At 43.0% G+C, this 25,145-nt stretch overlaps 2 protein-coding genes across 3 annotated transcripts in view; one reads left to right on the top strand and one right to left on the bottom strand.

The window, feature by feature from the left end:
• Positions 1-579: 579 nt before the first annotated feature.
• On the top strand, positions 580-15,384 carry CLDN10 (claudin 10). The gene is made up of 5 exons (XM_054162999.1): positions 580-870; positions 7,669-7,830; positions 7,995-8,076; positions 14,307-14,414; positions 15,134-15,384. Exons 1-5 carry the CDS (start codon positions 651-653, stop codon positions 15,246-15,248), a joined length of 687 nt encoding a protein of 228 aa, XP_054018974.1. The 5' UTR covers positions 580-650; the 3' UTR covers positions 15,249-15,384.
• A 2,316-nt stretch (positions 15,385-17,700) lies between these two features.
• The window catches only part of DZIP1 (DAZ interacting zinc finger protein 1), a 36,371-nt gene continuing 28,926 nt past the window's right edge, over positions 17,701-25,145 (bottom strand). For both annotated transcript variants that reach the window (XM_054162952.1, XM_054162953.1), the window contains 7 exons: positions 24,709-24,904; positions 24,250-24,364; positions 24,014-24,064; positions 22,659-22,861; positions 22,179-22,309; positions 18,703-18,871; positions 17,701-17,899 (listed from right to left, as the gene is read on the bottom strand). In XM_054162952.1, the coding sequence (XP_054018927.1) occupies positions 17,817-17,899; positions 18,703-18,871; positions 22,179-22,309; positions 22,659-22,861; positions 24,014-24,064; positions 24,250-24,364; positions 24,709-24,904 (948 nt within the window). In that variant the 3' untranslated portion in view covers positions 17,701-17,816. The remainder of the gene's footprint in view (positions 17,900-18,702; positions 18,872-22,178; positions 22,310-22,658; positions 22,862-24,013; positions 24,065-24,249; positions 24,365-24,708; positions 24,905-25,145) is intronic.

Raw genomic sequence — 25,145 nt, 5'->3', positions numbered from 1 at the left:
ACATCTGTATCGTCTGTGGCTGCATTATAACAAAGAGGCCACCTGAAATTCAGCACATTGGAAACCTTGTTACGTATTTCAAAAGCTTATCTCCTTGTATGAATACAGAACACTCGATAGGCTCGACATAACTGTATTCTACAAGCAGTACTCAAACCTGTCCCCCTGGCGAGGATATTTGGGGGGGGGGGGGGGCGGGAAGAAGTGTTTGCATGAAGATACAGATGCAAACCCCAACGCTGACAGAAGCATCTGCCGAGCTTCTGCCACCAGCTCCCATGCCCCGTACTGCTCACTTGCGGGGGAGGTAGAAACTGAACCCTGGCTGTAGGTCGCGCCGCCGTTTGTGCGTTGTCGGGTGTGTTTCTTACTGCCGCACCGGGAGGGCCGTGCTCCTCCCTCCGTGCCGCGGGGCTGGGGTCTGCCCCCCGGCCGCGCTCCCCTCCCGGGCAGTGCCGGCGGGCTGGGCGTGGCGCGCAGCCCCGGGAGTGCCGGGAGCTCCCTCTGCTGATTGGGCTGCCCGGCCCGGGGCGGCCGCTGCCCCCGCCCCTCTCTTCCCGCTGCCGCCGGGGTTCCGCCGCTGCCGGGCTCCCGCCGCCGCTGCGGCTCCGCGCCGCTTGGCTGGCCGCTGCTTGCCTGCTGCCGGGCCCATGGCGAGCACGTCGGCGGAGATCATCGCCTTCCTGCTGACTATCTCGGGCTGGGTGCTGGTCTCCTCCACGCTGCCCACCGACTACTGGAAGGTGTCCACTATCGATGGGACGGTCATTACCACCGCCACCTTCTGGGCCAACCTCTGGAAGACCTGCGTGACCGACTCCACCGGCGTCTCCAACTGCAAGGACTTCCCATCTATGCTGGCGCTGGACGGTCAGGCTCCTGCCGACCCCCATCCCAACTCCCTCCCGTGACACCCCATTTCCATGCCGGTCTGCGGGAGTCAAGGGCACTGGGGCTTCTCTCGGGCCCACCCCGGAGTCGGGGGGGGCGGGCGATGCTCCTCGGCGGGGATGGCGGGCAGCGGGGGGGGGGGGTCGAGGCGCGGCCAGCGAGTTCTGGGGACTGGGGTAGGCGACCCGGCAGAGGCAGCTCCCACGCGGAGTCGTGGGCAAGTGACTTAGTGTTTTCTGACAGGTGGCAGCGCGCTGCTCGTGCGCACCCATAGAAATGTTTTTTTCCCCCTAAAACCGGCCGATGGAGATCGTCCTTGGTTCCCAAGCGCCGGGTTTTTCCTCTCGTGCTGTCATTGCCTCATTGCCTGCTTTTTTTTTTTGGTGTCCCCATTGGAAGACTCCGTGCGTGTGGATTTGACACAAGAAGAATGCAGATTTATTTTCTGACTGTCATGACAGGCCCCTTTTTTATGTTTTTGCCAGCTGTGCAACGGTCAGTGGAGAAGAACAAGCCTTTGTGTCATTTTGTTCTAATTAATGTTCCTTGAGGTTTTTTGCTAAGCAGTTATTAACTCGGGTGTAATTGCCTCATTGATAAATGGCAGTGTACGAGCTCAGGGCAGTGAGGGTTGCAAAGGTATGCAGAAGTCACACTCAGCGTAGTTTTAGGGTGGTGTTACTCTGAAGCTAAGCTGGGAGTTTTGCTCTAGTGCCTGTAAACCAAAGACTGAGTTGGTGCTGTGCTTTCCCCCTGGATAAGGAGAAACATTTTTGCCCTTTAAGGAAGCCTTACTGGGAAACTGGGTCACTGCAGGAAACCTTTACATCTAAACTAGTTGATTAATCTGCCCTGGTAGAAGCAGTGAAGTGTGGATGGCAGCAGTTTATACCCTCAAGAGTGTACTGTAAAGAAAGAAAGCAAAGGGATTTAAAATTGCAGCACCTTTTCCATGTTGGTATAGACATGAACAAATGGAATACACAGTGTCCCAATGACACTGATACAGAAAATCAGGCCTACTGTTCACAGTTTGGCCAGATGCTCCCTTTGCACTGGAGTCTGAGAGTGGATTTTGGTGTGGAAGGCTTGTTTAAAAGGAAAAGAAAGTCAGTTAATCAGATCACTAGTAGAGATTAATATTAACATGAAGCTAATTAATACCAGTATCAGAAAACCTTTAGTCTCTGTTCTTACCAGGGATACAAAGATGTCAAGATACTGAGAAGATGTAATGCAGGTAACCATTAAGCATCACTTCTGCAGGATGATTCTCTCAAGATGGAATCACAGAATCACAGAAGTACTGTCCCCTTTCTTTTGAGCCAGAGGTGGCAGAGGGGTTTGCTGGCTCCTTCGAAGGAGGGGAGGAGCTGGCTAGCCTCTGCTGGCATCAGTCAGCCTGTGGTCAAGTGTAGTAGCATGGTCAAGTGTAGAACATGATTTCTAGGCTTGGGCAAGGATCTGTGGTCTGTGTGCAGGCAGGCAAGGAGTGATCACCAGTGCATAACCTTTTGGATCCACTGAATCTATTGTTTAGCTCTTTCTTTTTGTTCTGGGTTAGTCTGTTTCCAGAGTAAGAAAAGTGTAGTTAGAAAGTGTGCAGAACTTGGGACATTTAAATTTCCAAAGAGAAGAAGAAACTTGGCAGCAAAGTTCTTACTTTCCCTTCCTCCAAACTCTTGTGCATTGAAACCTTGTGCATTGGGTAATCGTTTCACTTTCTCAAGGAATGAGTTTCTGAAGGGACCTTCTGCGTATTGCAACAGCCATCAGAACACTAACTCGTTTTGGACAGAAGTGAATCCAAAATGCAGATCAGGAGGAGCCTTATCCTATCCTTCTGGGCAGAATGTTTTTTGGTAGTGGAATGTCCTTGCTTGAATATCTCTCAGTGACATCTCTAAATGGTGTCAGGTCAGGTCTTGGTACCCAGGCACAATGCAAATGACAGGCAGGCTGGAGAGAGTAACATAACCCCCACAGCACAGGCCAGGCAAGCTGGGACAGGGCAGGGGGGCAGCCAGCACTGCACCACAACTAGAGGTGCTTTTGGTAGCTAGCCTAGCCCAGACTCCCTCACAGTTACCAGCTCTGCTGGGAACCCATTAGCACCTGACAGTGGGTGTCTGTATCCCCTTTTCACCCTAACCCTTCCCTGGTGAAGGGGTTGCAGTGCTTCATGCATATCTTAGAGGGATTTATATGTCAGTATGAAGTAGAATCTGCCTTGGCCCTCAAGTGGCTTTCCCTTCCCTCCTCTTCCTCTTTGCACAGACTTACATGGCTAAGATTGATCCTGTTCCTTGTGATCGGGAACATGGGAATTTCCTTACTTCATCAACAGTTGGAGGAACTCAGGAGGCACAAAAATAAAGGCAGATCTGGCTTCCCATTTTTTCTGAAGTGTTTGTGGACAGAAAAAATAACCCAATAGAGATGCACATATTGATAACCTGTTTCTGTCCTCAAAATGGTAGGGCAGGACTGGGAAATTACTAAAAATATTTTTGTTATCCCAGGGAAAGTTGGCTCCAATTTGCTCCTTCCTCATGTAGCTGGAGAGGATTTGCCTGTCAGAGCAATTCCTTTTCTATGGAAATTTTTTGTTTGTTGGTTTGTTTGTTTGTCAAATGGAAAACCTATGAATTTTGCTGGAATCGTTGTCTGGAGAGACCACTCGGGTTTGCCAGAGGATCAGAAGTAAAATGAGAGGGCAGGAAATTGAGATATCGCCATGCCAGGGTGCAGAAGAGGTGCAGGAGATGTCCTTCCTTCTTAAGAAGCAGTGTTACAGTTTGGGTCAGGATTGATCCAGAAATGGTTCCCTAATACACTTACTTTGGTTTACATCATGGTCTTAGCTCCCCAGATTACTGTAGAGTAAGGCTGCCCTAATGGCTTTCAGGCTGTCACTCCACACAAGCATCCACGAGAGAAAATTGCTTCCCCTTTCACCTTTATGCATTCCTGTATAAGACATCTATTTGGTCAACCCTCATGAAGGGCTTGGCCCCACATGCTGTCTGCAAGCAACGTGCTTCCTGCTGTCAGTGGGACTTAGAATAATTTGGGGGTTTCTTTTGTGCAGTGCTGGTCCTAGGTGGAAAGTTAGCAATGAAACCACCTCCTCAGAAGAGGACGTATCAGTTTCTGTGTTTCCATCAGTGGATCTCATGACCTTTTGCAAGAACAGAGCTGAACAACAATTTACTTATGAGCTAAAAGAGAGTACTGAAGCTTAGAAAAACAGACAAAAGCAATGCGAGTGTACTTGTAGAAGGAATCTGTGCTGCATCTGTAAGACAGCCTCTTGCACTTCATGTGAGGGAGGTTTAGACTCGAGGTGAGGAAAAAGTTCTTCACTGAGCGAGTCATTCGTCATTGGAATGGGCTGCCCAGGGAGGTGGTGGAGTCACTGTCCCTGGAGGTGTTCAAGGGGAGATTGGACGTGGCACTTGGTGCCATGGTCTAGTCGTGAAGTCTGTTGGGACAGGTTGGACTTGATGATCCTTGGGGTCTCTTTCAACCTTAGTGATACTGTGATACTGTGATGCAGGCTGCAAAATGCCATCAGAGGCAGTTTTTGTGGCAGCCCCCAGAACTTTACATATGTTTTTTCCCCCTCTTACATGACATGAATATATGAATTCCTCCTAACTCTTCGTGAGCATGAGAGGCGAGCATGAGAGCAGTGAGGCAAGAAAGATGAAGATCTAACAAGATCAATTTGAATGCAAGACAAAACACATTTAAAAAAAAAAGAAAAGGTTTCTGTTGGAATGCTGTTAAACATGACTTTATGAGTAATGCATGTGTGTCTGCTCCTCTGCTTAAAGCATGCAGCTCTTTGTTGCTTGGGAGCTTCGTTGGGGTGATCAATATGCAGATGACAAGCTTCCTGTGGGAATTTGTGCAAATACAGACAATAAACATTTGGTAAGGGGGCAATCTTTGGTCTTGGGTGGAGGAGTGGGAAGAAATAGGCAGCTCCCCTTTACACTTCTGTGCATTGTAAGTCTTGGTAACCAATGTAATGTTCTGGCTTTCTAGGAAGCAAAGAAAAAGTTTAATTCCTCTTATAATCAAATGCTTTTAATGTGAGGCCCAAGTGACAGGAGGCTGGATTTGATGGAAGGTTGGTTTCACCCTTTCATGCTTCCTAATGCTCTAGTCAAGCTAGTGGGGCTAACAGAGTTCCGATCTTCCACTTCAGTGGTGTAGATGGTAATTTTATTTCATCTGTTTTGTTTTAAAAATGTGTGCCACTTGGATGATTGCTGTGGTGAACTGAAACAAGCCCTGCTGTGGCTGGCCTACCCAATTTGGTGAAATATTTAGTGAGGAAGGTTATTCATTCAGCAGAACTGAGCAGTCTTCCAGCTCATGCTGTTTATAATTGAAAAAGATTTCTGAGTGAGTGAGTTAATTATTTCTTGCTGTCTCACTACCCTCTACCTATTCTGAAACTGTGTAGTGACCTTCAGAAAGAGCTGAATTTCAGCCCTGTGGTTCCTAGGGTATGCTGGTTATTTTGGTTGGGGTGAATATTTACTGTTTCTCCTAGGAGGTTCAGACATAAATAAAAGTTTAGAGGACCTCCGGGTAAATATGTTCATGGTTCAGCACTTTAATGTGTCAATTAGCTACTAACAGTGTCAATAAATTGGACCTGTCAAAAATAATAGCTTCCTTGCCACTCTTCGTCTCCCACTTTAACTGTGTGCTGCAAGAAATACATTAAACACCACTGAAAGTAGTAGAAGCCAACTTTTCCATGCCCATAGCAAAAATTAACAAAGCAAGCTTGCTTTCTTCGGACTTGGGTCTTGCACAAACCACTCTCTCTGATATTCCTGCATGTGAGTGGTACAACAGTTATTTCATTGACTATTGTATTTGGCAGATGGGCTACAGAAGCATGTTGCCGAGGGAGGAAGTATGTGCATGCCAACATGTGCAGATAAAGAGACCATAGGTGGTGTTCATAGATGCACAGCAAAGCACCCAAGTTCTGTAGGACATCTGATGTGCTACAGATTGCTTCTTGTGTGATGCTTGTTGCACACAGCTGTGATTCAACAGGGCTGGGGTTTTTTAAACATTGTTCAAACACAGAGCAGTCATCCTGGAGCAGCTCCTCCTGCAGCAGCTAAAGTGGGTGGCAGTAAGGAGTGCCAAAGGTAGCCAAGCATCAGTGTTAGCCATCTGCAACTCAAGGACATACCAGCCAGACACAGATTTCTCTTTAATGAATCACAGAATCAGAGAATGTTAGGGGTTAGAAGGGACCTCCAGAGATCATTGAGTCCAACTCCCCTGACAGAGCAGAATCACCTGGTGCAGGCCACGCAGGAACGCATTCAGGCAGGTTTTGAAAGACTCTAGAGGAGGAGACTTCACAACCTCTCTGGGCAGCCTGTTCCAGTTCTCCAGCACCCTTACCCTATAAAAAGTGTCTCCTTGTGTCAAGATGGAACCTCCTGTGTTCTACCTTGTACCTGTTGTTCCTTGTCCTATCGCTGGGCACCACCCAAAGGAGAGTGGCACCTTCGTCTTGACATGCACCCCTCAGATATTTATACGTGTTGATAAGATCCCCTTTCAGCCTTCTCTTCTGAAGATTGAACAGCCCAAACTCTTTCAGTCTTTTTTCATAGGATGCATCCAGGCTCTTTTTGAATCTCTGTAAACCTTTAGCACCAACATATCCAGTGGAAAGGAGTTCCAGTACTTCATTCTGTGAGCACATGCAGTTCTCGTTTTGAATCTGCTGCCTTCTGTTTTCATTAAATGCCCTCTAGTTCCTGTTTTAATATATTTATTTCCTATACATTAAAGACTTCCAGGTAGGATTTGGGTTTGGTATTTTTTTTTTTTTATTTTATTTGTAATTATGTAAAATTTGGTGTAATAGGCAATGAAAAGGTGATTTAGGTCTCAGTATTTCCACCCCCTGGAGATCAAAGCAAAAAAGAATGAATAGCCTGATAGAGGAAGTACACTTTCATTTTAAATGAGCTGTAACAACAGATAATGAAGAAAAACATCTTGTGATGGTTATTCAACTGTGTAAGATTGCACTGGTCCACCCTGTAAACAATGATATGAGTTTATCAGAGTCTTTCAATTACAAGATAATCCCAGAAGGGAGAAGAGGCCAAGGAACCCATTGTCCTGCTGAAAGCCCTACACCTTGGAGCTCCATCTGAGAGCAGCTTCAGGCAGCACAGCAAAAGTGAGTGTAGTTAAGCCAGCCACAAGCCATTTTTCCAGGCTTAAGCATGGTAGTGATTTGTTTTATCTCAAAGGCCACTGCTGATCACAAAGATGAGCATGTGTCTGACTTCCTTGCAGAATGAGGGCCTTCTTGACAAATCCAAATCAAATTGGTAGCATGTGCAGGCAGGCCCAGGACCCTGGCTGAGGTCAGTGCTGCCAACCATCTGCCAGTTATATTGCATCTGGGGGACACATGCAAAACAAGCCTGGCATGTAAGACTTGCAGATGCTGTACCCAGTGCCATGGGATTATTTTTTGGAGCCCTGAGTGGATCCCAGAGTATGTTTCTTTTGATCTGGACTCAGGTGATGATACCTTGTGAAAGGCATGCATGACCTAGAAGAATAAACTCAATGGAAGTTGACATTACTCCAGTCAAGGTTTGATTCGGTTTGCAATAGTGAATGCCTCAACGGTGTGCAGAGGGAGAGGAACTACAATGAAATCCATTTTGGTCCCAGTTCTCATGTTCACCTTTCTCTTTCTCACCACAGGTTACATCCAAGCCTGCAGAGGACTGATGATCTCTGCTGTCTGCCTGGGCTTCTTCGGTGCTGTTTTTGGACTCATTGGGATGAAGTGTACAAAAGTTGGAGGCTCTGATCAGACTAAAGCAAAAATAGCTTGTTTAGCGGGACTGATTTTCATACTCTCTGGTAAATATACCTTATTTCTCTAAGTCTGCATACTTGAAGTCATACCAGAGCTGCTTCTTTTCCACAGAAATCCACACACAGTTCTCCATGACTTCACTGACTTCAGGGTCAGACCCAGAGCTCCTCTGCTGGCTCCACTGAACGGTTTGTCTTATGCTTTTCAGGGTTGTGCTCTATGACTAGTTGTTCCCTGTATGCAAACAGGATTACGTCTGAGTTCTTTGATCCTTCTTTTGTTGCACAAAAGTAAGTACTTCCTTATACCCATAAATCTTTCAAAGAAGTAGACCTTAAGTTTCATACTGCACACAAGAGCCCATTTAAACAGAGAGCAGGTGCTTCTCCTGTTGGGCAGAGGACAGTGGGCTGCAGTTTTACTGTGTTTTCCAAATGGAGTATCCATGTGCTGAAATTCAGTGAACAAACACTTTCCTGTACAGTGATTGCTCTGCAATCTTTGTGCCCAGGCTTATTACAGCTCAGCTGGGTTCTACTCCGCTTGCCTCAGAGCAAATGGGGTTAAGCCTGGGCCCCTCAGTTCAAGAAGGACAAGGAACTGCTGGAAAGAGTCCAGTGCAGAGCCACAAGGTTGATTAAGGGAGTAGAACATCTCCTTTATGAGGAAAGGCTGAGTAAGCTGGGTCTCTTCAGCGTGGAGGAGACGGAGAGGTGACCTTATTAATGTTTATAAGTACATGAAGGGCGAGTGTTAGGAGGATGGAGCCAGGCTCTTGTCAGTGATGTCCAATGACAGGACAAGGGTGGGTGCAAGGATAGGACAAGGGGAAAAACTTTTTGACTGTGAGGGTGACAAAACACTGGAACAGGCCCAGAGAGGTTGTGGAGTCTCCTTCTCTGGATATATTCAAAACCTGTCTGGATGTGTTTCTGTATGACCTACTCCAGGTGATCATCCTGCAGTGGCAGTGGGGTTGGACTAGATGATCTTTTGAGTTCCCTTCCAACTCCTAACATTCTGTGATTCTGTGCAATCAGGAGTGAAGCTTATGTTCATGTCAGAGATGCAGCAAAAGAAGTGCACAAGACAGAGACACTCATTAGGCACATCATTCAGTAGGAAAGGAAGAAAAATACTTCCTTAAGCTTTAGATAGAAGGTGGTTTCCATAAAGCATTGCATAATCTTGACTCTTTCTGAGAGGTTTCTGCAGGCTTTGTGGACTTTTTGCTGACAGATTTTCAAATCTATATGACTGAAATTTCGATCATAAGCCTTGGGGGAACCTGTGATTTTATAAGCACTAAGAAAAATGGTAGTGACTGTATTTGTAGTTAAATTTAAGGGAGTGATTGTTCCATACCAGAAGTAATAACTGTTCCTAAAGACTCCCTTTAAAGCTGTGCAAGTTCTCAGGACTTACAAAGGCAGTAATTCACAAACCAGTGCTTGAATTTTGGATTATTCACAAACCAGTGCTTGGATTTTGGATTCACACCTTAACTACAAAGTCTGAAAATGATGGCTGTAGATTGTGGCGTCACAGACTTTGCTGTTTCAGCTTCTTACATTAACTTTACATTAACTGTAACATTAAAGGCAAGGATTTCCATGTTTTCTTGGTGGTGATTCCAGGATGTCTCAAGTATTGTGTATGCATCTTCCTGAGATACAAGGAGGGGCTCAGCAAGGAACCATGAGCCTCTCTGTTTCTCTGTGATAGAAAGAAAATGGTCAGAAGAAATAATAACATTAACTGGATCCATGTTTGCAGTAGGGCTGACTCCACATCTCCTGTCTTGAAAACAAGTTCATATTAGTTTCCTCCATAGTTCTGCTATTGTTTCTGCTTGTTTGATTTGTTGAGAATAGGATCAAGAGAAAAGAAACAAGTTTCTTGTTTCCAAAAGAAACAAGAATGTAAGGTACTGTGAAGAAAATGGAGCCCTTGGGTGTATAGCCAGAAGTTAATTATTCATCGGGCTTATTGTTGCTAATGAAAAATACCATAGTTGTTGCCAGAATTCCCTTTCCTATACTGTACTCCTAAGCTCTTCTGCTGTGAAAGAGCAGGCAGGCCTCACAGTGGAATTTTACTGAGAGGGAATGAGAACTCAGAGTATCATTAAGGTTGGAAAAGACCTCTTAAGATCATCCTTCACTTAAAATTGAAATAAAAATAGTAAATCATCTGCAGAAGTGACCTTTTTCCTGAACAGCCACCCACCATAACTCAGCTGTGGGCACATATGATCACAACTGCAAAGATGAAGGCAGAGGAAAGCTGGAAGTTGGAGCTGGAGCTGTGCACAGTGTACGTAGCTCACGCAGTGACCTTTTGTCAGATTAAGCTACTGGAGGCGGTCAACTCCTTTCTCTCTTAACCAGTGTGAAATATGTTGTAGTCATGCATTTTCTTGCCATCTGTGAACTCCCTCTTTGACATGCCTTGCAGAAGCATTTAGTATGCTTTGCTGATATATTGTGGAAATTTATCATTGGCTCTTCACTGAGAGAGGATTTCAACCTTCTTTTTACTGCACTTTTCTCTTCTGAAGTCATTCTGGTGGTGTCAAAGACAGGCTCAAGATTAACTGTTAGTGGAAAACAAATAACATGAGATGTTTAGCATCATCTCAGCCATGAGATTTTCCCTCCAGCCTTCTGATTTGGAAGAGGCACCCTGACAATGTAAGGGTGCAAAAGGAATCAGAGACCTGCCAAAAGCTGTTACCTGAGAGACTTGTGGTTTGAATTTTGTACCTAACTGAGGAATGACAGGCATGAGCACACCTTAAAACCTCCCTTATTGAGGAAGAAACTTTAGGTTCCACTTTATGTCCCGATGTTTACATTGCCAGTTTAAAACAGCTCCAAAGGAATTACTTGACCCTAGATAATGATATGCACAGAATCTTGAGGACAGCACAGGATGCCTTGGTACTTGCAGTCAGAATGGATTTAGTTTTCTTTCAGACACTTCTAATAGGGGAAAATCTGTGCTTCTTTTTAGCTATCTTGCTGATGTTGCTCCCACAACTTCTCTTAGGAAACTGTTTTGTCACTTTACTACTTTAAATAAAAAAAAAAAATCTTACAATCTTTATCATTTTTGCCCTGTGCCACAATTTGGACTCCATAGTCATGATCATTGTTACTGGTGAATGGGGTTAGTTTATCCAAATTATCTAACTTCCAATCTCTTTCATAGGGAATTGTTTCCCTTTAGATTTCTTGTCTATGAATGGATTGTGTTCGGTTCCCACAGGCCCATTTTTCACTGTCCTGCTGCTACATTTGAATCTCATTTTCACCTCTGAGCTTCTTCATCTGTGTCCCACTCTCTTCTGCGCTGCCAGTGATCTCTGATGAGATTGGTTTCACCATTTGGAGTTGGTGAATATGCAGCCACAGTCTTGGAAGAGTGATTGCTTTGGTTCTTGCAACCAAGAATTGTTACAAGAACAGAAGAGTATGTTTCCTGCAAAGATTTTGATGATAAAGAGGGAAGGGAAAAACAAAAGTGCTGAAATTTCTTCTGAAAAAAGGACTGCCTCTTTTTAAAAAAATGTTTATCTTTCTTTCTTTCTTTCTTTTTTTATCTTTTTCTTTCTTTCTTTTTCTGTTCCTGGGGGAACAAATGTATGCACATTTTTGGAGTTCTCTCTATATGATAAGGTAGTTTTCCATACTGGATTTTGATGGGAGAGAAGAGCTGGCTTCTTACAGGCTGAAAAGAGGGGCTGGATAAAATCCAGGGAGCCATACACAGGTTGACAGGCAGCTGACATTTTAAAGTTTTCCTCACAAGCACCAGTTTAAAGATGTGGAGGAATGACCAGCTCTGCAACTCATTAACCTAGTGCTGTGGCAGTCACTTGAGAAGGGTCCCTGTATGCCATCTGTTTATACATGTTATAGTAACAAAGATTGGTTAAAAAGTACAACCAATCCGCAGAACAAAGGGCAGATCCCATGTCTTCTTTCCTGATGAGGAGGCAACAGTCAGGTAACCCATTTCTACCCAATGAAACCCAATGCAATCTTGATTTCTTTTGTGTACAACTGAAGAGCTTCAGGAGAGGAGATGGTAATGGGTTCACTATCTTTCTCATATTAGCCTCTAGCCAATCATTTAATGTTTTTAGATGGAAATGTAGAAGTGAACTTAAGTTTCCCACTTTCTAGGCAAATGGTCTTGGCAAAGAAGTTGTTACAGCAACAGCCATCTTGGGTCTTGGTCCAGCTGTGTTCTCCATCTCTGCAGTGGTCTGTGATGGCTTTTGTGGGTGCTCTTGTGGTGGTACGTGTGGGGATGGAAGGATCCCCAGGATGGGGTTGACCTTACCTTGGAGTTAGTTGCTTTGTATCTGTCTCTACAGCTCTTTCAAAGCAGTGCCTTGCCTGCGTACTTTTTATGTCTTGTGTGTTGACTGTTCATGGGAACCTAGGTGATGAGGTCTGATGTAGATTATCTGCTTTTATCAGAGAAATCCTAGTCCTTAGACAGAAGTCTGCTCCAGTCTTGTGAAAACCATAGCACACAATGGAAATGTGAGCATAGTTAGAATTAAAGCTTTGTAGGTTTCACAGATTTTGAGGTCAAGTGGGGCTGGGTGCAGAATTTCCCAGGGTGAAAGGCAGCTGAGTTACAGCTTTCCGCAGTTTAATTTGGGAGTTGGATGCCGAATTCTCACATTGAGTATGGAGAATGCTGTGGGGAATCTTACCCTTTTGTAGCAAGAGATTATAAATGAAAACTCTGCTTAGGTGGTGTGGTCAGAAAATGAAAAAGAAGTCTGCAAGTTTGAGCACCAGAAGGTCCATGAAGAGTCAGGTGGAAGCCCACACCAAGTGTCCTACCTCTGAGATCCAGTGTTTCAATCTCTTTTCAGAAGTAAATCCATGAGTCAGAAATTACTTGAACCTGGGTGTCTAGCACTGATATCTTAAGTGTGGCTTTATCCTTATATTATTTACTTCTTTTTAGTTTTTTTGTTTTTTTTTTTTAAGTCTCTGTGTTACCTCTGTCTAGAGTACCAGGAAAAACTGAAAAAGTGATTTTCTTGTTGTTGTTTTTTGTTTTGCAGCCAGTGTGCACCTTCTTGTGACCTACTGTACAAGTTGCTGTGTTATTTGCTGGGTGTCTGGGGCTACAGGCAGTTTTTTAAAGATGTAAAAACAGCTTACAGGTGTTCTCAGTGATACATTTCAGCAAATGTAAACTTAGGATCTGGTCAGATGGAAGTGTTCAGAACTAGCTGAAAAGTATGCAGCTGCACAGCCTGTCAGTTGTACAGGCTGACCATCAAGCTGAGGCTTTCATTCAGCTACCTCACCAGAGATGCAGCAGAGAAAGAAATTTCCATTGACTGAACAGCACAGCTACATGACTGATAACCACGGCTGGATGGGGCACAGGGGCCTGTTTTCAGCACAGGACCCTAAGAGTCAGAAGTAGCTAAAAGTTTCCTCAAGGAGGAACTGGAGGAGAGAAGAAGGAGCAGGAGGCACACGGTCTGTCCCAAGAGTGAGAAATGAGCCTCTGAAGACTGCTGGGCCTGAGACATAATGTGGGTGATCCTGAAAGTGTTTTACAAAGCAGTAACTCAGGCAAAGAGCTGGGGAATAGAGCAGTCAAGTAGCAGCTATAGCTTGCTGTTTGTCTTGAAGCTCCAGATTTCAGGTTATAGGCACTGAGCTTGAGCAGAGGGAGGAAAGTAATCTGTTCTCCATATCCTTCTTTTCCTTCCTTTACTACTGTTCCTTTAGAAATGTGGACTTGACCTTAACTGACAGTCCTCCGAAAGCGCTACCATCTCCTCTCAGAATCAAACCAAGGAGTTTCTGACTGCTAACAGTTTGTGGCTGGCCTGGGCAGCCCTGGGAACCGTGGGTGGTAACCTGGTGCTGTTTGCAAGGGCTTGAAGGGGAGTGGTGTCTTCCAGCCTCAGTCTAGAGAGTCAGAAAGTTGCTGGCACTTGCACAGGTGTATGTGTATACACATGTACGTCATTCCGTATCTATACATCTGTCTACCTATATATATAAAAACCTCATGTTTTAAGCAGGCTGGAGTGTGGATAGGGAGGGAAGAGATTCTGAGAGCCAGAGGAGAAAGTTGTAGGCAGCAGCTCTAGTTGCCAGCTCAGTAAAAAAACAAGTCCAGCTTAGGAATAAACCTGAAATGGTCCAAGTGGACAGGAGCTGTGTTCTGTGAATTGGTCAAAGAACCATGTGACCCCACAGCCAAGAAATCCAGGAAGAGATGTGGAAAACTCAGGCACTTGGGGTGGCTGCAGAGGGAGATAAGCATTGCCCAAATGTATTGCAGGGACAGAGTTTGCCTCCCAAGTAAAAGGGAAGTAATGAAAACAATGTGAGTGAATGGCAGCTTTTGTAATGAATGTATGTCAATGGAAAGCTGTTCAACAAAACATAAAATTTAGTTTATCCTGACAAAAAAGTTGTTAAATCCATGCTGTCTTTTGTTAAACCTATTTATTAACCTCCCGTAGGTATGAATTAGGAGCAGCTTTGTTCATTGGATGGGCTGGAGCTTCACTCTGCATTATTGGTGGCAGTATATTCTGCTTCTCAATAACTGAAACCAGTAATTCTCCAAGGTAAAATACAAACTGTACTTACTGAAAGAAGTTTCATTCCTATCCATTCTATGTATGTACTTTGATTTACTTTTCCCAAATATTTTGTAGTGAGGTTCAGGAAAAGATTGTATGGATGAAAGCAAATAATGAGATTCAAGGATAATGCTTATGTCCATGATGAATGTAATTAAAAACTATTGCCTCAGAACAAACACTTGTATTTTATAGATATACTTCATAAATCTGCTACAGTTGGGAAAAAACCAAAACGCTGTACTCACCAGTGTAGGAGCAGTGGTCAGGCCACTTTACAGGTGTGAACAGGCAAGTTTTTTTAATCCCAGATCACCAGGTAAAAAGTGAGAGAGGTGAAGGACAGCAATGATGGCGATGGGACTTACAGCAACAGAAGTGGGGTCGTAACGAAGAGGCATAGCTGGAGGGAGTAACTATTTACCTAGATCTGCCACAGCCTAAATATTTCATGATTGGGCCCAAATTTACTTCTCTGTGAACAAGGAATACACATTTATAGAAAAGTGAATGGCAAAGATAGATGCTGGAGGGGGAAAGGTAAAACCAGAAAGAGATCCCACAGGGAAGGAAGGTGTGTCCCCTGCCCCTTTTCATAAAATGCTCCTAGATGTTTCTTCTAGTTTTATGTTACTGTAAGGCTTGGGTGCGGAGCCGTTACCTGTGGGCTGAGCTGTAAATGGCTCTTTCTGTTTTCTTCTCAGGAGAGGGTATGCATATAATGGAGCCACATCTGTGATGTCTTCTCGTACAAAGGTCCACAACAGCATCCCAGACAAAACCCCACCAAAGCATTTTGACAAGAACGCTTATGTTTAATTGTGCCACTGGAAGATTCAAAGCGTTTGAAAAATGAGTTTGTTTGTTTCATTCCGAGTGATTTCCCCTCCCCCAACCCCAATGTACTTACCACTAAGACAATGACTTTTTAAAACATAAACTTGTAGCTTTTTCTTTTTTTTTTTTCCACTTTGATGTAAATTTTATTATATATTTTAAGATTGATGTTGGTATTGTCGAGTTTATACCTGGAAATCATGAGCTGATGTTGCTTTCTTGAAAACAATAAATGAGGTATTTACCAGTTCAATAGTCACTGCTTATGAGAAGGGCATCACACACCCCACACTGACTGCAGTGCAGCATTGCAACCATTTTTGAAATGGGTTTGGTACTGGACAAAACAGCCACACTCCATACAGCTTGATATGTAAAATATCTCACCATTGATTAGCAGTGACATTGAAACTGCAGAGCGCACCATAACTGCATCACCAGATCGTGACAGTCAGTGGGAATCAGCAGACTCTTACCTCTTTATTGCATGGCTGGGGTGGACGAACATGAAACTTAGTCTCTTCCTGTTCCTGCAGCACTGAGTAGACCGGGTGAAGTGAAAGTAAGTATGGGATCTGGGGAGGCAGGAGCAGGTACCAAGCAGAGTCAGGGCCAATTGTTACCAGTCCCTAGAGAGGGTCTTGCACAGCCTAAGAACGCAAGCATGAGAAGAAGAATGCACATGTGATGGTTTGCTTTTGTTTGCATGGCAGGGGGAGCAAACGTTGAGCAAGGCTGCAGCCTGTGGGGAGTTGTGCAGTGGGCAAGGCAATGCTCAGAGACATTTCCTATATGCTGCCTTTCCTTTGTGCTGTTGGGCTCATGCCCTGCATTAACACTCACTCCTACTGGTGATGAATCACTTCCAGAGGGGTGGTTTTATTAACCTCCTGCTGGGCAGGATGCTGGGATACCTTTGGCTCCAGAATGGCTGCAAGCCACTGGGTTAGGAAGAGAAATCCCCAGTTGGCCTGCTCTGACAGTGACATTTCTGAAGGGCTGACCACATGAAAGCAGGTAATACTTAACAGCACAATTTTAGATAACCCTGAGTTAGTTACAACAGTTCAAAAATTCAGGTAATAAACTTTTTTTTTAACCTATTAGAAGCGTTATGGATTTTTGAGGGAATATTTGTACAGAGTCAATAAATGAGATCAAAAATCATACTGGGTTTGGAGATAGAATAAACCAGCTTGGAAGAGACCTTCAAGATCATCGAGTCCAACCCATCAACCAATCCAACCCACCTAAACAACTAACCCATGGCACCAAGCACCCCATCAAGTCTCCTCCTGAACACCTCCAATGATGATGACTCCACCACCTACCCAGGCAGCCCATTCCAATATGCAATCACTCTTTCTGTATAGAACTTCTTCCTAACATCCAGCCTAAACCTCCCCTGGTGCAGCCTGAGACTGTGTCCTCTTGTTCTGGTACTGGCTGCCTGGGAGAAGAGACCAACATCCGTCTGTCTACAACCTCCCTTCAGGTAGTTGTAGAGAACAATAAGGTCACCCCTGAGTCTCCTCTTCTCCAGGCTAAGCAACCCCAGCTCCCTCAGTCTCTCCTCATAGGGCTTGTGTTCCAAACCCCTCACCAACTTCGTTGCCCTTCTCTGGACTCGTTCCAGCAAGTCAACATCCTTCCTAAACTGAGGGGCCCACATTATGAATGAACTACAAACTGCATTCTAGACTCAGTCCCTAAAACCAGACACAAATTCAAGTCTGTCTTGAGGCTTGGAGTATCAATGCCATTGGTCATTTTGGGACAAAGATGTATACATAAAAAAATGAGTAGTCCTATTTACTAATAGCACAGTAGGATAGAAAAGGTTTTGTATCTGACCCCATCTCAAATATATCAGAACTACAAAGCCATTCAGGGTTCTTCCAATTTTACTTCAGTTTTGTATTTCATTTAAGTCAAAAAGCTGTTGTGGTTTTCTAGGAAGGCAGCCAATGTGGACAAAACAGAAGTATGAAAGTACTTCTGCAATAGCAGGTCAGTGCTTTTCTCACTGCAGCTTGACGGTTTTTTGGTGTTTTTTTTTTCCAATTTCTGTGCTTTTACAATAAGTCTCAACTCTAATACAAACAGAACAAACCAAAACCAAACCAAAACAGTTACTGGCCATTGTTATTGGCCATTGGAATGGGCTGCCTGGGGAGGTGGTGGAGTTAGGGTCCCTGGAGGTGTTCAGAAGGGGATTGGACATGGCACTTGAAGCCATGGTTTAGTTAGTCATGAGGTGTTGGGGGATATGTAGTACTTGATGATTTCTGGGGTCTTTTCCAACCTTACTGATTCTATGAAAAAACCCCACCAAAACCCCACAACCAAAAGAATAGCTTCCTAACATAAGGGGCATTTAATAATAATTAGTTTTCATAGCTGAGGTATTCTTTTCCTTTCATTTGGTGTTTATTGCAAACCACGTTAAAAATGTAACATTTGAAGTCATGGAAATATTTTCTTTAAAATGTTCACAATTTATATAAAGTTTATGATAAAATACAAGAAAACATAAATTTGAAAATGCAATTACACATCTGAAGAATCACTCCACTCTGTTACAGTGACTAAACTGCTTTTCAAGGTGCTTGTATTATCAGCTTCATGAGGGCCTGTTAAAATAACAAAACAACATCATTAGTACTATTTTATTTTCTAATTTTATTGCTTTGTATTGACCTATGAGCTAAAAATCACACATTATGTGAGCAAACAGCTGTGGACTTGGGGAAGTCCAGAATTTCACCCAGTGAGGAAGTCACAAGTGTTGCTAACACAAAGGCTGCTTCTCTCAAAGAATACACTGCACAGTACAAGCAGTCAGTGTCAGCATTATTTTCCCTATAAAAATAACCTGAAGTATCTCTAAATAACTGACACAGCTTCAACCTTTTACATATATTGAAACATTATGGCTAAAAACTGCTGTATTAGTGCTATGTAAGACTGAAGCCATCTCTTTACCAGCAGTTCAAATATTTCAGCTTGACAGGTCACTTAGACATCTTGAATGAACCTCAAGGCCACGCAAAGTCCCTCCCTTAAATTTGGAAAGGTATTAAAAATATCCTGGTGTGGTAGGTTGAAAATTGCCCCCAACATAAAATTGCCAGACCAGCTCAGTTGGAAGCAAATGATTAACTTTTAAGATGAGGCTGAAGCCTGATGTTTTGAAATTTCCAGTTTAAGTTTATTGGCATCTTTGTAGATTCAGGAGTTGCTTATGTGTAAGTTTGTACCTCAAATACCTTATAGGGTATTTGCAGGACATAAACCCAAGCAGACGATTTCTTAATTGTTCTTCTCTTACAAAACACCACCTACTGAGTTACAATGTGTAATACACCACACTTAAGTTCTCCTCTGAGTGTGTCAGTCACTTAACAGTTATACTGTAGAAGCATGAATATATTACCTTCCTCCTTTGGTACACTTGTCTTTGGAAGACCCCATGCATGTACCACAGATGCAGCATTTGACTCGATTTTTGGAGCTGTCGCTGCCTTCTGGCCTCTATAATCTTTCATCACTAAGTCTTCTTCTATTGATGATATATCCCAATCATCTTCATCAGCATCTGCAAACTAAGAGGGAGAAGAAAAAAGATGCATTTTTTCCCTTCTCTGTCCAAGTTGTGCTGAGATCGCCCATAAACTCAGCAAAGTGAAACTGCTGAAGAAAAATGCACTGCTGCATGGCCTTTGTGACATCTATCACTGCAGTTTCAAAATCCACATAATCAATGACCTGAATTACATCAACTCATGCTAGCTCCAAAGCTAGCATGGTGTTGTTTTTAATCAGGTACTGCTGAGGTTGCAAGTTGGGACTGCTAAAACTACAAACTCTGCCAGTTGTGTAACTGGCAGAAATGGATGTTTTCAGATATTTATTACGTGTCTAACTCAAAAAAGGATCGTCTTTCCCAAGGAATCAATGAGCTGGAAAGTCCTTCTGCATGACAATGTACACTGCTTGCATGAAATAAAGACATGATGTGGTGGTGTGCAAGTGGCAGCTTAGTTTGCTACATAAGCGTTCTGCATGCACACTCCAAAAATTGAGTGTTGCAGTAAAGGCCTTTTCAATTTAAACCTGATTTATCTGAAGACAAAATTAAATGATGAAAGTTTAAAACCCCTCTATGGTGCTCAAAGTTCAAATACCTGTCCCTCCTTAAGTCTCACTGCCAGCATGCCCAAGCATATTTTTAATTGAGTCCTGGATTTGCATAAAGAGTTCACAAAATGAGAGTGAAGTCAAACTGATGAACCTGAAGGCAGAGAATCCATAGTTTTCCTTACCACATCTGCCTAAGAACGAAATACCTTCATTCAGCTTTTGAAAGAAGAGCTACAGCATTTCCCTTCTGGACAATCAGATGTGATTCAAAGGAATCAAGCCATTGTTACAAGAGAGCTTAACCCTGGAAAGCAAAAGATGGTTTCCTCACAAAGCTAAAACCTTGTTGCACTGGAGTCTCTCAGTATTACAGTAAGATGCAGAAGGTGCTTCTGTTGCAAAGAAGCAAGCTTGAGATGCTATTTGGAAACAATGTAAGGTATGTACATAGAGAGAAAAATCAACAGCCATGTGTCTCGAAAGAAGTGAAGAGACTGCAGTAATGCTCTACCTTGCAACATAATTCTGCTTCAACATTGCAAACTGTTTCTCAAATCCTGACAGATCTGCTCTGTGTGGTATATTATTAACATACCAAGACTCAACATTTTGCTGTTTTAAATTATCTGTGTTCGGAGGGTGTGGTAATGGGAAAGTCAGAGTCATGTATATTGAGGCATGCTGGAGAAAGAGTTTCCTCACTGGCTTACTCCACAGCAATACCATCACACATACAACATCTGATTCAGGTAATACAGCTGCAGGTAAGCAGAGAACTAATTTTCTGTAAAATATTTCTGAAGTAACTGTGGTGAAACATGACTTTTATAAAACACAGGACAATCACAGAATGTTAGGGGTCGGAAGGGACCTTTAGAGATGGTCTAGTCCAACCCCCCTGCCCAAGCAGGATTACCGAGGGCCAGCCACACAGGAGCACATCCAGAAAACCTCTCATGGCAGCCTGTTCCAGTGCTCTGTCATCCTCATTGTAAGGAAGTTTATCCTAATGTTGGGGTGGAACCTCCTATGTTCCAGCTTATATGTGTTGTTCCTTGTCCTATCACTGGGCACCACCAAAAGGAGACTGACATCTTCATTTTGACACCTGTCCCTCAGATATTTATAGATGTTGATTAAGATCTCCTCTCAGTCTTCTCAAGACTAAACAACCCCAGGGCTCTCAGTCTTTCTTCATAGGAGAGAGGGTCAAGTCCCACGACTATGCTTGTAGCTCTCCATTGGACTCTCCAGCACATCCTGTCTCTCTTAATTGGGGTGCCCAAAACTGGATACAGTATTCCAGGTGTAGTCTCACCAGGGCAGAGCAGAAGAGGAGGAGAACCTCCCTAGATCTGCTGGCCACACTGTTCTTAATGCACCCCAGGATACTGTTGTCCTTCATAGCTACGAGGGCACATTACTTACAGTCCACCAGGACCATCTAGTTCAGTCCCCCTGCCATGGGCAGGGGCATCAAGTTGCTCAAAGCATCATCCAATCTGAACTCGAACACTTCCAATGATCCACAACTTCACTGGGAAATTTGTTCCAGTGTCTCACCACCTCTGTATTAAGAAAATTCCTCCTCATATGCAATCTAAACTCACTCTCTTTCAGAGAGTCACTACAGGCCTTAGTAACACGTCTTTCTCCACCTTTCTTATAGGACTCCTTTATATCTTGAAATGCTGCAGTAAGGTCTCCCTGGAGCCTCCTCTACACTAAACAACTAAAACTCCCTCAGCCTTTCTTTACAGGAGACCTGTTCCAGCTCTCTGATCATTTCTGTAGCCTTCCTCTGGACATGCCCCAACAGGTTCTTGTGCTATGGACTCCAGAGCTGGATACAGTAAACCAGGTGGAGTCAAGGGGCGGAATCACCTCCCTCGACCTGCTGGACACACTTCTTTTGCTGCAGCCCAGGATGACTTGGTTTATGGGCTGCAAGTGCACATTGCTGGCCCATGTCCAGTTTTCCATCCACCAGTACTCCCAAGTCCTTCTCTGCAGGGAAGTATTCCAATTTGGAATATGTTTTATTCCTTTCAAAAATTGTTCAGATAAAGATCAGTTTGCATCAAAGTAAGTACCAAACTCTAAACTGAGGGTAAGACTGGGACATGAGGATCCTGAATAAGCTATTTAAGTATCCTGATGGTGAACACAGGCCATTTCCAATGGACAGATATCAGTGGACTGTACCAGATCTGGTACAGTCTGAAAACAGTATATGATGGCAAACAGATGCAGCAGAACAGAGACCATACTAAGAAATGGAATTTGTTCCCTCATTAAAATGTATTTAGGAGTTCCATACCAGATAAAGCTCTAGAAATAAAAATATTTTAAAATATTAGGTAAACAAATTAATTCTTTCCTTCACCAAAACAAGATACTGGGAAAGCAAGTAAAGAAGGGCTCTCTCTATGCTGCTGGAATAGGGAATAAAAATGAAACCAATTATACCCCAAACACTGGCCTAGCTACAGGGATCCAAACCCAGTCATGGTAGAAGATAGTACATGGTGTGGATGAAGAGGTCACTTGCCACAGCTCACCTGCTAGCACTTTTCTATACACCAGTGCAGATGTGCCCAAAATCACAACTGTAATTCCACAACTGTCTTTGAGAATTAAGTTCTTCACTGTGTCAAATGATTTCAGCACACTCACAAAAAGATTATGTGTGTGTGTATATATATACACACACCTAGAGAGAGAAAGAGTTCAATTAATTAATGAAATAATGAAAATTAAAAGTGATACCTTCAGTTCTTTCACCTCCTCTTTCTTGATAAATGCCTGTGCAACAGGAATCCCTCCAGCTGGTTTGTCCCTATTTCCATGGTTAGAAAGACTCTTTCCAACTTGTTCAGTCAGTTTTTGAATAACTGTTCCTAAAGTACATAAAAAGTTATATTTACAGCTTCCATTCACAAGCAAGGAGCTTCACTACAAGCCCTTTAAAAATCTTCCACAAAATAAAATTAAGAAAAAGAAGTCTCTATGAGGCAGAGATTCTCTTTTTTCCTGCATGTGTATAATACACATCTAACCTGAACTGATGTCTGTAGGTACTGTATTAATATAAATGCAGCAACAAGAACATAAAGTACAGACAAGTAAGTGGTCACTCAAGACCAGATGGTCTGCCTTCCTTATGTTTTCTAACACAGACACATTATTAGGAAATGCAAAATCATGCACATCTGTAACAACATGCATACACAAAAGCAGTGAAAAAACCTTTTGAAGTTCTGGCAGTTGTTCCAATTTCCTTAGTTTTGCTTTCCTCCATCCCATCCACGCTGCTTTTGTTAGAAGCCTTCTGAACAGCACTGACTTTGGTACTTGATGGTTTTGGCTGCTTTTGTGATAATTCTGGTGATGTGTAAGACTGTTTAGAATCATCTTCATCTAGTTCTTCCTCTGAACTGAATGGTGGAGTTCTAAACAGAAATACAAGCAAGCCAAGGCCTTACTGGGTTTCAGTGCCTGCGCTGCTATATGCATCTTTAATCTTGCTTTTATTTTCCTTTTCAATAACATGCCTTGGTTTGGGTTGGAAAGGACCTCCAAAGGTCACCTAGTCCAACACACATTCTAACTATCCATAACGCCACTAAATAAAATTACATAAATCATGCTGCTAAATAAATTCAGAAAGTTATCACAAAATGGTGTCTTATCAAGATAGATGATTATTTCCATCTATACAACACTACCTTTACAAAACAATCAATATTTATCAAGTAGATCAATGTATAACTATATATGCATATATATATACATGAATACATAACAATACCTAACAGTATAGAAATCAATACATAACAAGTCTTGCCACGCAAACAAGGATAGGCTTTCATGGATTAGCAGAGAGAGCAAAGTTCAAGGTCAAGGAACCTGGAGTACAGAGAGTTTGTTAGATGAAAATAACTTAAAAAATATTCCATGCAGGAAATTACAAATTAAGGTACCTGATATGAATGGAATATGGACTATTATGTTTAATTTTGGGCATAGTAAGAAAGTATCAATCAACTGAAAAATTAGGTCACCAAAGTCTAGTCTTTAAAGGCTTTTAACAGCATCAGAAAAAGCATCTCAGAATTAAACCAAAGGAAGCGATAGCACCTGATTTTTATTGAATATCCTTCTCTAGTTTACATCGGCTGAAAGGAGAACATGCTATCTTTCAGAGATTATAAATGGAGTAATACTTTAAAACCAAATATGAGGATATCAGGTAGTGATAAGACTAGGGGGAATGGAATGAAGCTGGAAGTGGGGAGATTCAGGCTGGACGTGAGGAGTGATGAATGAGAGTGGTGAAGCCCTGGAATAGGTTGTCCAGGGAGGTGGTTGAGGCCCCATCCCTGGAGGTGTTTAAGACCAGGCTGGATGAGGCTCTGGCCTGATCTAGTGTGGGGTGTCCCTGCCTGTGGCAGGGGGGTTGGAACTAGATGATCCTTGTGGTCCCTTCCAACCCTGACTGATACTATGATACTATGAAGTATGCAGTCCAGAAAACACTTATAATTTTAGGTGAGTAATAGCACGTGAATATTCAGTTACCAAACCGTGGGAACAAAACATACGTGGTGCTAGATGTCTTTCTAGAAACTTCATTTCCAAGAAGCTTCTTGGATCTAAAAATAACAACACAAGTTATTTCAAGTCTGACAGCCACATACATAAACAGAAAGCTTATATAGAAGTAATGTGAATTCTTTGCTTAATTCTTGTAATATTAGCAGGAAACGTTCCCATCAGTCATGAAAACCCAAGCCCGTAGGACTATGGGGACAGCATCTATGAGAACAGCATCTCTTACTTCGGTGTAGACGTATTCTCAGCGATGGCTGCTCTTTGCTCAGCTGGGCGAACAGCTGCTGAAGACCGTGGCAAGGCAGATGAGGAAATTCCTAACTGACTGAACTTCTGCTTATCTGCAAGAGAAGTTATCTATCTCATTGTTGGAAACAGTACCTGGTATCTTTTGTAATAAATTTCCAAAATTAAAGATGTCTCTGCTGCAGATTATAGTTTTACCAAAAAAAAAAAAAAAAAAGTAGTTTTTTACTTCAAAGCAGTTCAGAAGCAGTTCACCATGTACAACACAGGAGATAAGGCTTCTGCAGTCATACACGATGCCAAGAATCCCTAAAAGGAGACTGTAAAATATTTACACGAAAAACAATGGGAGAAGTTGTACAGGAATGTTGCTAAATAAAATCTTAAATAGTAGTTATAAAATGCTAGAAGAACAGAAAACCAACAAAGCCATTTTAACCTTCTGAAGGAAGCCGAGGCCAGGAAACAGGTCTATTACAAGATGATGATTTCTCTTCAACCCTAAAGCCGACTTGGCGTTCCAGGTGCTCTCGAATGCGGTGAATGTGAGGGTTCTGCCTCTGTTTGCGCTCTCTGGCAGATTCAACAGCACGCAGGATTTGATTCAAATGATCGTTCGAGATACCACGAACACCCTGAGGAAACAAATGGTATTGTAAACACAGGGGCTATTACTTCTGGGATTTTTATATTACAATTATCTGCACTCTTTCTTTCGTACTTCGAATATCACAAAGCTTGTAGGAAAATCACCGAAGTTGGTACTGTGCACAGTAACAAACAATGTTCACAGGGGTAGCCATATCCCCCACAGATGTAATTTGATGGACATCCTCTCAGGTTAACAAATCACACTTCTTTATAACACATGGAAAT

Source organism: Dryobates pubescens, chromosome 7 (assembly GCF_014839835.1).
Source record: "Dryobates pubescens isolate bDryPub1 chromosome 7, bDryPub1.pri, whole genome shotgun sequence".
NCBI lineage: Eukaryota > Metazoa > Chordata > Aves > Piciformes > Picidae > Dryobates > Dryobates pubescens.
Note: the sequence above shows the minus strand (reverse complement) of the source record. Positions and strands in the feature narration are given on the sequence as shown.